We start from the raw sequence: 19056 nt of genomic DNA, 5'->3' as shown, positions 1-19056 counted from the left end.
ACGAAAGTTTCATGGGACGGACTGACTGACGGACTGATGGACGGACTGACGGACTGACGGACTGATGGACGGAAGGGACGGACAGACAGAGGTAAAACAGTATACCCCCCCTTTTTTAAAGCGGGGGTATAAAAACGAAAACGTTGTATGATTTCTAACGAGACAAAAAACAATCAAATGACGTTCGAAATTGTTATTATTCCTCATTAACTTTTTCCAATGTCATAATTTTGTTAAATATACATTGCCTACCTTTGTCCAGGTGACTCCCAACTTTTTCCAATACGATAGTGAAGTTTACGTGGTTTGTTAAGATTGCCATCACGGTCATAATAGTCATCATTTTTATCTCTATTGCAGTTACCACACAGCCCAATGAACTGACCACTGTATGCACTAAATGGAGCTTGAATCATCACTTTATGTCTACCATCAAAACTGACATCAATTTCGCATTTTGTGTGTCGAATATGAATAGATCTTGCTTCTCTTGTTATTTCTATATTCTGTTCTTCAAAGTTTTGAGGTCCACTGACTGACCTTCCATTAATCTGTTGAATGAAATTTTATTATTGCCAAAAACAAGTTTATTTTAATTTATATCACACATAATAACAGCAACACAATAAAAACACCAAAAAATACAGAAAGGAATATACAGGATTACATTACACAATTAAAACAGCCAGTTATGACCAAAGCCAGTAAAGACACGTCTAAATTGCAATAAATGATAAATTCAACAACACTTACCATTATCTTGATGATATTTTTTCGTTAAATAATCAAGAAGAGTTTTCTTCAATATATTGCTGAAATTTATCTAAAGGAATTTACTCTAAAAGGTATTAACCGTCCTTTCCTAGATTTAGATATTTCAGTTTAACACAGGAATTCAGCGCTAAAATTTACGACTAAATTTCCAATTTTTATAGTGATTTTCCATTTGCACAATCTTACGGTGTTTCTTTTGCTATGCCTGTGTCTATCCTGGAGTGTTGGATTTTAATGAACGTCATTACGGTAAACTAATAAGTCCGGTATTTTGTCACCACAAATTTCTTAAAACCTTTACTAAATTCTTGCATAGATATAAGAACTTGGTTTTGAAGTTTGGTTGTACCTGTAGAAAACTTATTTCAAACGGGATAGTACATCCTTAATTTTTTCGAGAATGTTGTTTACCGTGACCGGACATTAAAATACGATCCTGGTAAACCTTTTCGAAAAGGTTACTTCTAGTTCAACTCAGTTATTTTTTATTGGTATTATCATTGATTTTATTACCAATAAAGTAATAGCTTACTAACTATTATTTTTATATACATATGCACATTTCTGGATCTACAATCTGTTGATACAAATATCGTTGCATTGCACAATGTTACTTTTTTCACTGTTTTTCACTGTTTTTGAAGTGTTAACATTACATCTAATGAATGTCGGATGTGTACTGATTAATAATATAGTCTTAGATTGACGATGTTTTTAATAAGTTCTTATTGGATCTGAACAGGCTGAAAGCAACGCGAGTACTATCAGATCTATACTAAGAGGCTTTTTGTTGTTTGAATGTACAAGTACCCTGCCTCGTCCGTTTGTTCTGATGTACAGTTACACCGTTGTCTCAGGTAAGGGAAGGGTTGAGCAACCTATATCATACTTAATTCGGCTACATTCTGTTAGTTCCTGTCTCAAGTCAGGTGCCTGTAAATTAATTCAATGTTTGTCGTTTGTTGCTGTGTTTACATATTTGTTTTTCGTTCATTATTTTGTACATAAATTATGGCGTTAGTTTTTTCGTTTGAATTGTTTTACATTTTTATTTCGGGGCCTTTTATGGCTGACTATGCATAATGAGGAAAGGGGTATTTCTTTCATCAAAAGAAATAACACTTAATTTGATATGTGCGGTCGGAGCGCTTTTTCTTAATTTAAATTCTTTCAGAACGTAATCAAAAATCAAAGGCAATGAATGTATAAGATATGAAAACACAAGAAGCTATGACTAAATAAGACATAAAGATATAACCAAACTTATCAAAGTCAACTTTGCCTGAGGGAGTTGTATCATTAGTTTAACATTTATTAATTTATCAACGGAGTTTTAAGGGAAAACACATTTTCCGATTCATGTCAATACTTAAGCACTTATATAGTTGATATTTCTTGATACATTTTTGAAATCATTAATAAAAATATTTTTAAATGTATATTGCTATTTGTCATCATTCATTTCTTCATGCTCTAAATCAAATTAGTTATAAACAATATTGTTATCAAACGTACCAAAACCTCACCACCCTTTAGAATGCTATATACACCATCCCCAATTGTAAAATCTACTCTCTTGTTATATGCAACAGGTCTATCGTTACGTTTTTCTGTTGTAGTTTCAACTCTGAAGGCACATGGATTTGTGGTATCTTCCAGCGCTGACAAAATATATTTACATACACCCATGTGATGAACAACGGCAGAGTCATATGTCCTGGTGTGAGGATCTCCAGATGATATACAGGTACATAGTTCTGAAAAATGATGTAAATAAAACTATTTAAGTACTAGTACATTAATTAAAATTGTAATTACCATTATACACAATCAAGAACTAATTGGCAGGTTCATTGCAAAGGATGAGTAATTTTAAATAACTTATTTAGCGGTCACTTTATCGGAGATATCTAGGGTCGAATAAAGAACAAATTTATCAAGTATGACTTGCTTAAAATAGTTCTGTTTTATTCTTATTTTCGTTCGTTTCTACAACCAAACTTCCGTAGTTGTTTTTCTCAATTACTACAAATCAAAGCTTCCAAGAAACTTTGCAATAGGATAAATGTGATGATGCTAAATTGTTTGATAAAATATCAAATTTATCCATTTCTTGTTTACCAAAAATATAAATATTATATATAAATTGCCCTTGTATGAAATTCATGTCAAATTTTTCTTAGAGTCTATAATTCAGAGCACCCTGAAATTTAGAACCAAGATTCATGTTTGTTTGATCTACTACGTAATGCGTTTTATTTAATGACTCTCTCCCTAATTATCTCTTCAATGAGTACTTAAAGATAAGGTATCATTAATGAGCAGTTTTCATAGTTCAACATGTACTTCATCAAATGACATTTGGTTGAACAAAAACATAAGTGTGTTTTTTATTTATTTTATCTAACCAATTTTCATATAAAAGTTAATACAATGCTATACTATTAAAAGAAGAATAAAAATGTTGTTACAGCGGATTCCATTGAGTGTGTAGCCAAAGGTAATATCTCTGGTTAGCTTGCTTGTTAGCTGATCCATGAAGTCATTGTTAGGTAGGGTAAACTACCCTACTTTAAAAATAGACTAGTCCGACAGAAAACCAATCGTTCTGTTTGTTGGACTATGCTACATCGAAAGGAGGGTAAGTATACCTGACAAAATAATGACTTCACGGTTCAGCTAACAAGCAAGCTAACCAAAGATATAACCTTTCTCTACACACTCAATGGAATCCGCTGTAAATATAAAAACAACTTTATAACCAAACAAGTTTAGGCATACATGTATACCTGAACACTTTTTCCTTGGATCACCAGTGTAACCTCTTGGACATTTACATCTACCATTTTTAAAAATGGCATTTTCACCACAATCATTTGCACAGTTTCTGCCTGAATAAAAATAAAACATAGATTTAGGTTAGAATTGTCACAGAAGTAAAGGTAAGAACATTGATAGCATTCATCAACTAGTTTATGTTCAAGCTGACATTCAGTATATACAATTAAAAAAAATCAGCATGTTTGAATTTTAATCCTGGTATCTATGATTAGTTTATTTCTAAAGATATTTATTTTGTATTGTTTGTTTGCGATGCAATTACTTTAAAAACTTCTCCTTTTTTTTCTTTAGAGGTTTATCTAGTTTTAAACCAGGTTTAACCCACTATTTTCTACATAGAAAAATACCTGTAACAGTATTTTTGCAATGTTACTTTTTCCAAGTTACAAAAGTTAAGAAAATAATCTATTATAAGAATTATATACTTAGTTTATTGTATATATTTAAAAATTTTCGACCACCCATTTACTGCAGAAATATGTCAACCCTTACGTAATGAGTATGCTTTAAAGATTATAACTACTTTTAAATGGTTAGAAACATAATAAGAATATATGAATACAACTAATTAGTATTAAATGATTCCGAAACACGTACAAGGTACACCGAAAAGAATTATAAACTGTTGACACAGAAGTATATCAACCGTTTTTGTAGGTTTTATAGTACAATGTAAATATTGATTTTCCAATAGAAATACTTTCGAATGTCAACTATAAAGGACATTAAAAAAAAAACCAACAAAAAAATAACATCACGACAGAGTTAAATAACATCGCTGAAAATGGGAAATGTCAACGCAGTATAACTGTTTATCAAATAACATTGACTAGTCATAGCCATTAAGACTTAACTAAACATGTAAACTAAAAATCAAAGAATATAGAGTGGGACAGAGACGTACTATTTCAATAGACAAGGAATGAATAAATACTTTTACAACTGCATACCAAGTATCATTGACATTGCAATACGAGTACATTTTTCACTGACGTTATATCACTTAAACTATGTAGAAGTGCCAAAGTCAATATACTTTGACGGATTGGATGGAGTCACACAATCGCCATGTAAATGAGATGGGACTATATTTTTGATAACTGCATTCCAAATAGTATTAACCTACCTTTAGTGGTTCACCTTAAATACACCAAATCAAAATTTTAACATGTAAACAATACAAAAGTCGATAATTTATGACGAGGATACTGTGACAAATTATCTCTATGCAAATGAAACGTGAAAATATAAATACAACTGCATACCAATTATCATTGAAATAACTAGTTGGTTTTCAACTAAATCAGACTTCATCAAAACTTTAACATTTAAACTAAGCAAAAGTGGATATACCATGCATGACTAAAGTGGCAGAGAGCCAAATAATCTCAATTAAATGTGTTTATTCTCATACAACTTTCCACCAAATATTATGTCCTTTTACTGGCATGATAATAATACTTTTCTGACAGGCGTACTGCCGACCTGGCAATCGGAAACAGTATGCTTTGATTGATATTTTCCGTATTCTTCAAGCCGATACAAAGTTCGTAGATGTACAAAAACACGAGAAGCTGAATAATTAAAACTAGTATTTCAGTTTTTATTGTCATATCAAAAAAGGTTCGTCATGAATCAGTCAATAGCAAATCACTCAAAAAAACACATCACATGGCCGATAATTAAAACATTTGAAGAAAATAAATAAACATTTAACTCCGCCACATTATGTATGTATATATATGCTGGTCCAAATTCAGGAACCTGCAATTCATTTGTTTGTCGAGTGTTACTGTGTTACATATTTGTTTTTCTTTCATTTTTTTGTACGTTAATTAAGCCGTTAGTTTTCTCGGTTTTGGAAGACCGTACAGAGACATATAGCTGTTTATTTCTGTAACATTTGGTATTTTGTGGAGAGTTGTCTCATCGGCAATTATATCGTATCTTCTTTTTTATATAAAAAAAACCTCGTAGAAATGGTCCAAGAATATATTACAGATTACAATTGATGCGATATACTGATTAGGGAAGTGACGATATAATTCCCTGTCGACAGTTATCTAGTATATTGTATAGTTTTACTGTATGCTATTTTTTGTACCAATATAAATTGATATATGCAGAAGTAAAAGAAATAACTACATTCTGTTTGAATTAAAAATTTGAAAAAGAAAATCACATTACTATGAATATTTTTGGTTGAAAAAAGTCAAATTATGATAAGCTTTATCATTCATCGTATAATAATTTCCTAAGTAACGAAATAATAAAAAAAGAAAGATTTTTTGTCGAGAGTAAATTAAATCTAGATTTAGAATTCTTAAAAAAGTCTCATATTATTTTTCGACTTTTTTAAGAATTCTAAATCTAGATTTAATTTACTCTCGACATTAAGACTTACCTTTTGATAAATATGTGACTTGAAATATTGCCCTTCTACAGTTTCCTCTAATCAAAAACCTGTTTCCTCTCTGTCTGATGAATCTACATTTGTTACGACGATTTCTTCTCTTTTTCTTCTGTTGACGTTTCTTTTGAGCTTTTTCCTTTCTTCCTTTCTTCTTTCCTTGCCTCTTCTTGCCTCTATTTTTTCTGGGTCTTTTAAAATTGGAAGATGGATCCAAGTTAACATTTATAATTTTTTCAGCACTCTGAATTTTGCATACCATAATTCTTCTGTTTTTTCTATGGCGTTTACAACGTCTTGACTTTACAATAACTTTCTCATTCTTTATACAAGAAGCTGGAATTTCTATTAAAATGGAAAATAAAAATATGTATTAGTTCTGAGCTGTCAAGAGATATTTCTATTTTACATATTTGTTTTCGCTTTTGTCTAAAGGAATGACTATTTTCTAAAACCATATTCATATAATATCATTCATAATAAGAGCTGTAATTAGAATAAAGATATTATTTGAATAATCTTATTTTAAAAATTTTATTCATGAATTATTATCATAAGATTCACGTGAAACCAACCAGTTCAAGCAAGTTTCAAGTATATGCTCGTTTGGTGTGAAAATCAGACGAGATTAATGATAATTCATGTGAGTGAAATTTCAATGTGCAGGACGAAATAAATTATGTCAGTAGAATTTTATATTGCATTCTTAGGAAATTTACGAAACCGACATGGGAAATGAAAATAAAATAAACACCATTCAGATCCCGACACATATTTTGTTTTCCATATATCTGAGTAGGAATAACGTTACATTCTGTATTCAATAACGTCACACGTTTTCGGTCAAATTCTAAGAGTATCAATCAACTTTGAAGCCATTTATCTCAAAAACAAGGATGGTGACATATGATTTTCTATACGTGTATGAATTCAGCTTGCAATCCTGGATATAATGTTAGTTTTTTGTTGTTCTCCGTATATAAGAACATAGCCATCCTTTGAAAAATCTATAAATGTAAGCTGCAAAATAGGCATTTCTCCTATATACCTATGTAAATTTGTCGCCAAAATTGACGTTTTCCTATGAAAATACCAAGAAAACAAAAATGGTGACCCCCATTTTTTATTACATTTTCCGATGTAACTCGATTCAAGGAACACGTGTGCCAAACAGTTTGGAAATCGGGAGATATGCCATTCGGTATTGTGTTACCTTAATACATCAATAAAGAGAGATTTAGCAGTAATTCGTAGATGAATTTTTCAATTGTATGCCATTTTATTGTCAGACATAACATCTGCCCAGAATTGATTACTATAAAATGATCGTGTGATTGGTGTCTACGAGGCTATTTCAGCAGTTGTAATTCATATGTATTTTATTTACTGGAAAGTAACTGAACAGACTTGCTTGACTATAAGCAAAATAATTGAAAATGACTGAATTTTCAGAAAGAAAAAATATCTTTAAAAAAAATACAAACTAGATTTATTAACTATAATATATACGTTTAATGACGTTAAGATTAGTATCACAGTTTTCCAAATAAAATGAAATCAAAGTAGATAATTTTTTATTTGTGGTTTTTTCAATGCTAGTGAAACTAAGAGCCTGATTCTTTTTAATGCTTCTGAATAAATTATTAAAATGACCCCCACTGTAATACCCACACTATCTTTGAAGGTAAATTTCACATTAGGGTTTAGCCTTGTAAGTTATGTATAGTTAGATTAAAAAAAAATACATTTTTGATTTACTGTCATTGTCAATGAATAATTAAATAAAATCAAAGTTAATTGTTTCCTCTATTCCTTGATATGAGTTCATGATATTCCCTTAGTTTTTATATCCTGATTTGTATTAAGTGTAACAATAATAGATTCTTAGAAGTATATAAACAGCTTTACCATCACACTTTTCACGCCCATCTCCAAGATAATTAGGTTTGCATTCACATTCATATTTGCCCTTTTTGACAACACACCATCCATTCTCATGACATCCATCATTTTTCCAAACTGTTTTCATATCTCCACCAGCCGTACACTCTTCCTCAAGTGTGCAGTCGTCTTTCCGTCTAATAGCACCAATCTACAGTAAAACATCTTATAGCATTAACCTATGGTAAAACCTAGAATGTGTCCGTACTATGGATGCCCCACTCGCACTGTCATTTTCCATGTTCAGTGGACCGGGCAATTGGGGTCAAAACTTTAATTTGGCATTTGATTAGAAAGATTTTATCATAGGGAACATGTGTACTAAGTTTCAAGTTGATTGGACTTCAACTTTATCAAAAACTACCTTGACCAAAAACTTTAACCTGAACTTTGCACTATCATTCTCTATGTTCATTGCACCATGAAATTGGTGTCAAAACTTTAATTTGGCATTTGATTAGAAAGAGCATATCATGGGTAACATGTGTACTAAGTTTAAAGTTGATTGGACTTCAACTTCATCAAATAACTACTTTGACCAAAAACTTTTACCTAAAGCAGGACGAACGAACAGACAGACGGACGGACACACGTTTTGACAGACGAACGGACGTACAGACCTGAACACATAATGCCCCTCTACTATCGTAGGTGGGGCATACAAATTACGAATACAAGTTTCATTTCAAGTGTCATCAGGTTGTTTCTTAGAAATTTTAATTGAAATCTATAAAAATGCCTGTACGAAGTCATGACTATGTCAGTTGTTATTTTTTCGTTTTATTGGTTTAAACGTTTGAAAGAAAACAAAATTTGCCAGTTGACTTACCGTTTAAAAATTTCCTCGAAAATCGGTATTTTTGTGTTATTTAATTTTTATACCACTGTCAATTTTGCACTTTCTTCGACTAATAGGAGATTTAAATATTACTTTTTTATCTTCCGCTTGTGTTTAGCCGGAACGGATTTTGTACAGCAAAAATGCAGTCAAGAAATATTGTAATAGTAGCATGCTTTTGTTTAAACACATTATATTTTACTTTGTAGTAATTAAAGTTCTAAAAAGATTCTTCAGATTTAGGGTGTTTTTGTGAATTTGTCTTTATAATAATTTTTTGGTTTTAGATAGAAAATCCATAAACTGCAAGGTAGATTTTGAATTTAGAAGTTTTATCTTCAAATCCCTATTGTGTTTTTTCAAGTGGATATTTTAATCCAAAACAGTTTAAATCGCTGAAAGATTTGGTAGTATTGCATCATAAAAACTAAAAACCTTATTTAGATTGTTAGAAAGTAATAAAGTTTTAGGTGTAATACCACCGGATCATGGTACGTCACATCCGGTTGCATACGAAAGTAGGCCTAAAAAAATATTCCCTTGAATTTGACAATTGTAGAAAACTAATCCTGCATTTCAATGCACTTAAATTTTTCTGAGTCGTAAATATGTATGTTGGATGTCTGAAATAATCATTCTTTTTTTATTTGATGGTCTTATAAAATATTTTGGAACGTTAAGGTAACATAGTTACCAAAGCAGGTAACCAGTAAATAACAGTGTAAAAATTGGGTTGTTTACTTCCGGCGGTTGTACTTTCTTATATGCAATGAAATGTAGTGTGAAATTTTCACTGTATCACTGGAAAGGATTTAACTTTACACATGCAAAGTATTTCTTTGGTTGAAATAAAGGTAAATACTGTACAATTTTTTTAAAAGTGCCAATTTAACAAAGACTAATAGGGAAAAATCAATGTGGTATTACACCTATAGGATACTTTTGTAGATTTACATAGGAAACTTAAATGGCTTATTGTAGATTGTGCTTATATACAAATAGTATTCTTACTTTCCGACATATAATGAAATAAACAAGAATATTTTACAGATTAATAAATAGTTGCTTGTATCTTCCTCGGAATTCAGTATTTTTGTGATTTTACTTTTTGTAACGAAAGACATTAAGAGATTTGATATGGTGAATTACAGCTGATATTTCAACATTTGCATACACATTAATTCTGCAATATTAGAATGTTTTGATTTAGAAAAAGAGAGATTTAGAAGAGAAATATGTCGTCATTTTTGTCGTATGTTCACAATCAGTATGACGTAGTGTGCCTAAACAATAATTATTATTATTATTATTATTATTATTATTTACAATATTTATATAGCGCATTATCTAATTAAAAATTACTCTAAGCGCTTAACATAAAACAATCAATGCAGTTAAAAAAAACAAACCAAAAAGGTGTTAAACATTAAAACAATCAATGCACAGAAAAGTTAAAAAAAAATTAATTATCATAGTTAAAAGACATATTATACTACAACGAAAAGAACAAAGTTAAAAAGTCAAGTCAGTATAAAAAAGTTACATGTAATCACTAAAAGCGAGTCTAAAATAATGGGTTTTCAAATTTTTCTTAAAAAGTTCGATTGAGTGTTCATGTCTTAGATGGTTAGGAAGATTGTTCCAGAGGCTCGCAGTAGCTTTGTCGAAGCGAGGTTGTATCAGCTGCATGGCATTTTCCGATCTAAGAGATCTTGATGGTTGGTAGGCGCTAATGAGTTCCTTAAGATAGACGGGCGCTAGGCCATGCAGGATTTTGAAAGTATACAAAATAAGTTTATATTGTATTCGGTACTGCACCGGGATCCAATGAAGAGACACAAGAACTGGTGTTATATGGTTATGTTTCTTTGTACGTTTAACGAGCCTGGCTGCCGTATTCTGTACTCGCTGTAACTTATTGACTAAGCTGGCATTTACTCCATAAAGCAGAGCGTTTCCGTAGTCTAGACGTGACGTGACGAGCGAGCAGACTAAAGTTTTACAGGCATCCTCAGTGATATATTGCCGAATTCGACCAATATTCCTTATTTGGAAGAAGCACGACTTCGTGATGCCATTGACCTGCTTTTCCATGCTTAATGTTCTATCGAAATAAACACCAAGATTTTTTACCACAGATGCATTACTTACTATTGATCCATCAAATAACAGATTTTAAAAGAGTGGCCTACTGACATATATATGACAATTGACTGAAGAAATTCGAATTGAACAATGTCAATATAATTGGTTGTGTAGATTTGCGTCAGTTCGGTTTTGGTTTTGAGCGAAAAATGAAAACACTAAGTCTTGTGTTTTTCAATTTTTGTTTTTGATTTCTCAAATGGTAAAAAAGCATGGACGCAACTATATACAGACCCAATTTCTGAACTGTAATATGTATGATCTTAAGTGGACTAAACTGGTAATTGATATACGGTAATAAATAATACACATACAAACAGACCAATATATTCTGATATCGAATAATCCTTTTTAAAAGAAAAATAAACTGAAGCATTGTCAAAGAGGAATATAACTACCTTATAGTACTCATTATCATCAGCAATACATCCACACTGACTTTCCAGGACACATTTCTTGTCATCTAGATAATAACCTTCGTCACATACGCAGCCTTCAACAGCTGGTAAATCACAATCTTCATCAGTTGGGTTTTTGTTTTCACATGTTGCTGGACACTTTGAGCTGAACTTATATGTTGAATGTTCATCACATGTCATTGCTAAAAATATTTAATCATATGAAATAGATATATCAATGATAAATGGTTATTATGCATTGAATATTTTATGAAGAAACAAGAATGTGTCCAAAGTACACGGATGCCCCACTTGCACTATCCTTTTCCATGTTCCATGGACTGTAAAAATTGGGTAATAATCTAATTTGGCACTAAAATTAGGAAGATTATACTATAGGGAACATATGTACTAAGTTTCAAGTTGATTGGACTTCAATTTCATCAAAAAACAACCTTGACCAAAAACTTTAACCTGAACGGACGAACGGACGAACGGAGGCACAGACGGACGGAGGCACAGACCAGAAAACATAATGCCCCTCTACTATCGTAGGTGGGGCATAAAAAATAAACAGGTAAACGGCATTATCTTAAAAAGTTCTTCTATCCTTCTGTTTGGTTTTGTGAATATTCATATCCTGTTGCACACTTGGAACTCGTCTAGACGTGTTTTGCTCATATTAGTACAGACCCAGTGATTAGTCTTATATGGTAGATCACATTTGGAGAAAAGAAGTCAACAATTGTAGTGTGAGTGCTTTATCATTATCTTTATTTTGACAAATCGTTGACAGATCAGAATTTACAACCAAATAACCTAGCCATTTTGTATATCTTATACGTAGAAACTTTTGTCAACATTTACACTGTATTTTTAAAGGATTTTATTATTGAAGTTATAGTAGTACTTACGACAAAAGTCTGGTTTTCGCCACTCATCATATTCAAAGTCATTTTTCCTACAATTCTGTGCCACTGCATCTATGGCAAGACAAAGTGCCTCCTTTTCATATGGACCTCCTAAGTTCATGCAAACATCTACAATGCAAGCATCAAACAGCTCCTTTGCCATTTTTGAATCGCTTTTTAAACAATCAGCAAATGGTGTCACTCCTTCTTGTCGATCTGGATTTATTTTTCCACAATATGTATCACTTGATAACAATTTGTTCTGTTCTTCAGTACATTCTTTTACAGGCAGTGATACAGGACATCTTAAAAGTATAGAGATAGAACACGTGTTATAATTGTCAATGTATAAACTCTATAACAGAGACGAAATAACATAGAATTTACATAGAAAGATTGCCTTAAAACTCTCATAATGCTTGAAATGACAATACTTTAACCACCAAAAAGTCATTTATAAATTGAAGACTATCTTATCCTACTACATATCTATTCTAAGTTCAATAAATAAGAAAAAGACATTTGCAATAGTTCCTGATAAATTGACAATATTGTTCCTTTAAAAATTATTAAACAAATTATAATTATACTAATGAATACAAAATAAGGAACTCACTTCACATATAATAGTAACATCAATTATTGTCAATTCCTATGATTCGAATAATTCAGTTTCACACGGAAAACTCTATTCCAAAAGAAGAGCCAAGTATTTGTTACGTATTAATTTTCTTCGCAAGTTTCTTTGTTCCCTTCTTGCATTGTACTTTGTTTCCAACTTATCAGATATATACAGTGAGGTGTATCATGAATCACAGACCCGAATACTATAACTAGAAGCTCTCAACTATAGAAAGTCCGGGACGCTCATTTTTCTATATACATTGTCCATCCATCTTTTATAATTTTCAAGATGACAGGCAAAAACGCAAAATTATAAATGGCGAAAATTGTCATTAAAGGAGCAAGAATGGCAATAAGGAGTCAACTGACGATTTTGAACAGTCAATTTATTTGTAGATCTTGTCTTAGTGATAATTTTTTTATATTTCATGTGTTTATTTACCAAGATGAAAAGCACTATAAAATAGATAAAAATCGTTCATTAAAATCAATAGCTCCAATAGGGGAAGTCCAACAATTTCGACCAGAATTTGTCCTGTTGATCATTTTTGCAGTTCATAACTTTCTGAACTAGTTTTTACGTGATATTAAAATGGTGGTCTGAAAACAATATCTTATTTTTCAATGCAAGATTCTCACGGAGCAAATTAATTTTTCAATCTTATAACTTTCATTTTTCGCATGTCATTTAGATAAAGTAAATGTTTAGGAGCCCATCATCAGTTGTTAGTTCATTCAATCGATTGTTCAACTCTTAGTATTAAATGTTGGAAAGTGTAGGCACATTCTTCGACTTCTCAAAGTAAAACGGTATTGATATCAATTAAAAGTTAGCACTTTTAAAGAAGGAAATGTGCTTTTAATAACAAATGGTATTTCAGACATAACACTACCAAGAAAACTAAGGAACTATAATCACTTGTCAGTTGAGGAATATTTCATTCTCTTACAGGAAACACAAGCTTTACAAAATATGAATATCCTACAAAAATAGCACAACATTTGCTTACTCTTCAAGTTCTTCTCCGGAATCATCAATCACTTCCCATTCTTGTCCCCATAGAACATCTCTTTGTCTTTTAGGTACAGTTGAAATGTCAGTTCCGTTTCTTAGCATAAACCGGTTACCGTCTGTACAATCACCACATATGCCTTCTGCGTACTGTGAGTAGTTCTTAGGGACATCTAGTTCTATTCTTGACTTCCCATCCCATAAAACACGTATGTCACATTCTTCTGAATGTATTTCTAGTTCTCTAGTTTCTTTTCGAATGTTTATTCCACAATTTTCGATGTTGTACGCTAATGATGAAACTTCCAAGTTATTTACCTAAATAGATTGAATTTGTAAAAAAAATTTTTTTTTTATTAAAACCTAAAGAGACATTTCATCTATATTGTAAAACAATTAATTAAAGAACACCTACTAACGTAAAACAATGATTTTTAAACACAAAATATGAATAGACAAGAGAAACGAGATAGTTTCTGTTTGCTCTCGGGTATTATAAATATCACCAAGAAATTCTCTCTCTTTCTTAATGATGTTTGTAATAGGGAGCACAGCCACATACGATGCATAACATCATCAGTTAAAACTTTGGAAATTTAAAAACTATAGCACAATGTATTATCAAAGTTAATATTGAAACTTTTAAAATTCAATTATTGCACTCCTGCCAACATAAGTATTGAATAGAACTTTCGCTTTTGATTGGTTACTGGTTTTTATGCACGGTTTCCTTTGATCCCTCAGTCTATACAATTTATCTTAGAAACGCCATTAAAGTTTAGCCTGATTGTACTCTTAAACCCTGATTCACATATCATTTATAAAGATTTTTTATTTTGGAAACGAATCCTTTAAAGGCATCGTAAGATAAACATTTTCTTTATTCACGTTTTGACACAAGTTTGAATATCCTACATGAATTTTGGTGAATGATATTACGTGCAGTCATGCATATTAAATTTAATAAAGACAAAACAATTTAATGTTAAGACGCATCAAAATAGTTTTCTTCAAATCAGAGTTCCGGATTTCTATGAATTTATATAATGTAATTATCACTGTGTAAAATAAGTTGCTATTTGATGTACCAATGAAAACTGTTTAGGGGGTAAAATACTTTGACTTTTTTTAAGAGTTATCACTTGATTTAGTAGTTGATAAATGACTACAAAAGTAGCAATATTTAGCGATTGACGAAGAAAAATAATAAGCTCAAGTACTTCGCTTGTGTATTATTGACTTGAAAAGTAGTCGCTTGTGTATTATTGACTTGCAAGTCAATAAATAATTCACTAAACCAGATAAGTTGTGTATGTTCTAGGCCTGTACTGCTTTAAAAGGATAGTTAAACAATGGTGACCGATTTAGTTACTGATTCGATATACAAAAATATAATTTTTATACAATAGGATGGAATCTAGACTAAACTACTAAACTACAAACGAAATCTTCTTGTACATTGAGGTAAAGAATATACCAAAGCCAAAAGAAGTTATTGATAATAAATACCAACCATGAATACACCATCTTTCATGATTCTAATTTTTTCACCACATATTGTAACATCCGCCATTTTTGTGTAGGATACCGAGGTTTTTGTTCCTCTTCGTTCATTTTTGACTTCAACGTTCCATTTACACTTTTCGTATGGAAATTCCTCCGTGGACCTAGAAAACGTGTATTTACATATTCCTTGGATATCCGATTTGATGTTAATGAAATCGTAATAATGGACATCACCAGATCCAGTACATCGACAACCTGCAATAGAATTGTGAAACACAATAAAAATTCTAGCATACCGTCTAGTTGCTATTACCTGACATACAATCTAATCTTATCAAAGTCCCAATTAATTGAAAGACACACACAGCTAACAAGACAAGACAACTACAGGTTAGTCTTAAGGAAATGACAGATGTTTTGTTCAAATTAAAGTTGACAAGCTCGAAATCGTTCTTAATTTCTGAATCAAAACTGAATTTATTAAGTCTATAATGTAACAACAGATACGGGCATAACGAGCAAGCCAGAATACAAAGACCCTATGATAGGACTAATAGACTAACAGCGTAAAAAAAGTACAATCAATACAATTAGGGAACAAAAAGGTAAAACAACAAACATACCGATCTCCATGGGAATATCAAAATAGAAAGTCCTTTCTAAAATGACAAAACCAAATGCTCAAACACATCAAACGAACGGAAAGCAACGGCCATATTCTCGACTTCGAACAGGCATATCGCATCTTCTGTCGATAATAATAGTACAGTTATTTGTATGAAAGTGGAACAACTCTATCTTGAAAATGTAAGATATTGATGTTATATCAGATATATTTCAGGTATTTATTCCTCTGTAAAACATCTGACAGTGTCAATGATATCATAAAAAAAGGTAGTTGTTGTTGAATATCTCACAATTGGTGTATTCAGCTCATTATTTAGCACTTGAGTTATGTGATATATCTTCAGTTATCGTCGCTAACTATAGAAATCATTTAGGAACATCCTCATTCCAAGCTGAACAAAGACGGACTTGGCTTTGCTATAATATCCTATTGTAACAAATAAATAGCTCTTCATATATTAAGGTGTTTATATGTCAATTTGGTAGGTGTGAGCGGTTCTGATGAGGGATAAAAGGATGAAACAAACAGAATATATTAAAGAAAATATGCATAAGTTTATATATGAGCATAAGAAAAGGAAAAAAAAATACCAAACTCTGAAGAAAATTCAAAACAAAAAATATATAGCCAAATTTCAAAGTCATGACACATTTTTTCATTATTGTTTATTTTATTTACTTGTAACAATATGATAGAGAATATCTAGGATAATAACATTATAAGTTATATCATTCTGTATGTATCTTTCAACAATCCTAAGTACCCAAGTACACCTTGAAGCAGACGATAACGAATTTATCTCCATTCTTTATCCAAAACGGCAACATTTTCTTTTTTAATTTTTTTTATATATAAATATCAGGTTTGATAAGTGTTTAAACATATTTATTTCTGTTCTCGTACTATGCACACCAATATTATTTATTCTCTATATTTATAATGTATACCTTGCAACAAAATTATTTTAATTTATCTGTAAACTTTATTCTCTTTGGCGGTATTTTGTTTAAGGTAACCCCATTATAGTTGACTGCTTACATGTTTTAAGATCTCAAAGCGGCATTCTACTGTTGCCTTTATTAATTCAGCCCTTATTTTTAATGATTTTTGTATTTCGAATGTGTCATAGATCAAATTTGTTTTCGTTTAGTGTATGTTAACTTGTGTAAATATGTCTTTGTTTGAGTAAGTCATTTCAATTGATATTTAATAGTGTGTCTTTCTATGTTGGAACCTGTCCCATTGGTATTTATATCACATTTTCTTATATCAATTTAATGCTGAAGTAGAGAAACCAGAACAAATCGAGTTTGGCTCAATTTCGTGATCATTACGTTGACGTTCGAATAACGTTAACATGAGTCAGTTGCATATTTAGGTCAGTAACGGGATAGCCAAGTTATGGCTTTACTATGATTAAAGATCCTTTTTATAGAAAATATCGTTAGTGGATTACATATTTGAATGCACCTTATATGGATAAAGCATATGAAGTCCTATATAGTCTCTACGGTAGAAGGTAGCAATATCCGGGTATTTGAAGACGGGTCATTCGCTAATTGAAATAAAAAACAAATTAATCCAGGCATATTTTTTATAATTTCTAGCAATTTATATTTCTTACCTGAACCACTTAATCTTCTCTTTCGATCTTTCCCGTTCTCTCCAACTAAAATATATCAATGCTTACAAAATCATGACTACGAAAAAAATCGGTTTTAAAAAGCATAGGAAAATAATCATTTATTGGGAGCTCAGTTGGCAGAATGTCATTTATCTAAAATAGTTAAACAATGGATGTTGTGTTATTTGTATATTTTTATCTTAATTAAAAAAGTATTAGAAAAGAGTCAAACACATCACCTAAGTTCAATAAATAAACTTCCACAAGGAAGAAAACGGTTGCCTCTGTGGAGTGTTTACAATAAAGTACCAAACATATCATTCACAGGAATGAAACCATTACCATTTCCAATGTGTAAATTCAATCATATTTTTCCAAAGAAAGGAAAGTTCTTTAAAGAGGGATAAACAAAATACAGAACTTAAAAAAAAAAATTAAAAATTGAAAAGACCATTACATCTGACAAAACCAAATGCTTAAGAAAGATTTATAAGACAGACTTATAGATAGTCATATTATCAAAATACATTAATATAAATACATTATTTTAATATATTTCTGTAATAATATCTACAAGAACTTAACAAAATACTTACCACATGTATATTCGACCGCAAGATACTTAGATGTATTTGGACATGGATCACCAAAAAATGCTTTGTTTGCTTGTAGTCTACATCGTTTCCTCCCATCACACTTCTTCTGGACAATTGCCTCGGCGTCTTTTTTGGAACAACCTGTTGTTTGAGCACTTCCGTCATTGCATGTATCTTTGTCAGCTCGACCATAAAATGCACTCAAGATTTTAATACGCTTTCTGCCTCTACACCTCAAAATCATCCTCTTTTTATAACAGGCAGTTTTACTTTTTTCTGAAAGATATGTTGGATTTAAATAAAAAAAGTAATTCATTATATTGGCCTACCTGAAAATATTGAATCAATAATGATAGTCTTATTATCGTATCAAAAACGAGTAAATCACAACTAAACTTATAAAATAGTTCATATTATAGATAAATTTTGTTGATGGTTGTAATACGCATAGACCAAAAGAAATTAATCTTCCAGGTTAGGGTTTTGTTGCATCTGTGTATCTGATTTCAAAAGGCCGATGTTTGGAGCAAACTAAAAAAAACACAAAATCGATCATGTCCATATTTTAGGGTACAGAATTTACTTTAAAAGCAACAGTAGTAAAACGAGGTGTGGTAGATGTCTACACTTAAAGCTGCTAATAAATACCATAATGTTTCAACTGAAATACACAAGAAACCTTTTAAGTGAAGTAAAGTCACACATCACATGTTTGTTGAAAAGAAATGCCTAACACGTCTGAAATTTTTCCAATTATTTACTTCCATTTGACCAGAGAATTGTGCTCACCTTCATCATGTTCATAACA

General features: G+C 31.1%; 1 protein-coding gene across 1 annotated transcript in view; it reads right to left on the bottom strand.

The window, feature by feature from the left end:
- Positions 1-19056, bottom strand: part of LOC139517392 (IgGFc-binding protein-like) — a 72706-nt gene that overhangs the window by 46854 nt on the left and 6796 nt on the right. The window contains exons 2-12 of the mRNA XM_071308375.1: positions 18249-18524; positions 17653-17697; positions 15408-15655; positions 13893-14212; positions 12262-12563; positions 11348-11550; positions 7934-8117; positions 6020-6370; positions 3564-3665; positions 2290-2531; positions 253-551 (exon numbers count right to left, since the gene is read on the bottom strand). Coding sequence (XP_071164476.1) covers positions 253-551; positions 2290-2531; positions 3564-3665; positions 6020-6370; positions 7934-8117; positions 11348-11550; positions 12262-12563; positions 13893-14212; positions 15408-15655; positions 17653-17697; positions 18249-18492 — 2540 coding nt within the window. The 5' untranslated portion in view covers positions 18493-18524. The remainder of the gene's footprint in view (positions 1-252; positions 552-2289; positions 2532-3563; positions 3666-6019; positions 6371-7933; positions 8118-11347; positions 11551-12261; positions 12564-13892; positions 14213-15407; positions 15656-17652; positions 17698-18248; positions 18525-19056) is intronic.

The sequence above is a fragment of the Mytilus edulis genome, chromosome 3 (assembly GCF_963676685.1).
Source record: "Mytilus edulis chromosome 3, xbMytEdul2.2, whole genome shotgun sequence".
NCBI classification, from domain to species: Eukaryota; Metazoa; Mollusca; class Bivalvia; order Mytilida; family Mytilidae; genus Mytilus; species Mytilus edulis.
Note: the sequence above shows the minus strand (reverse complement) of the source record. Positions and strands in the feature narration are given on the sequence as shown.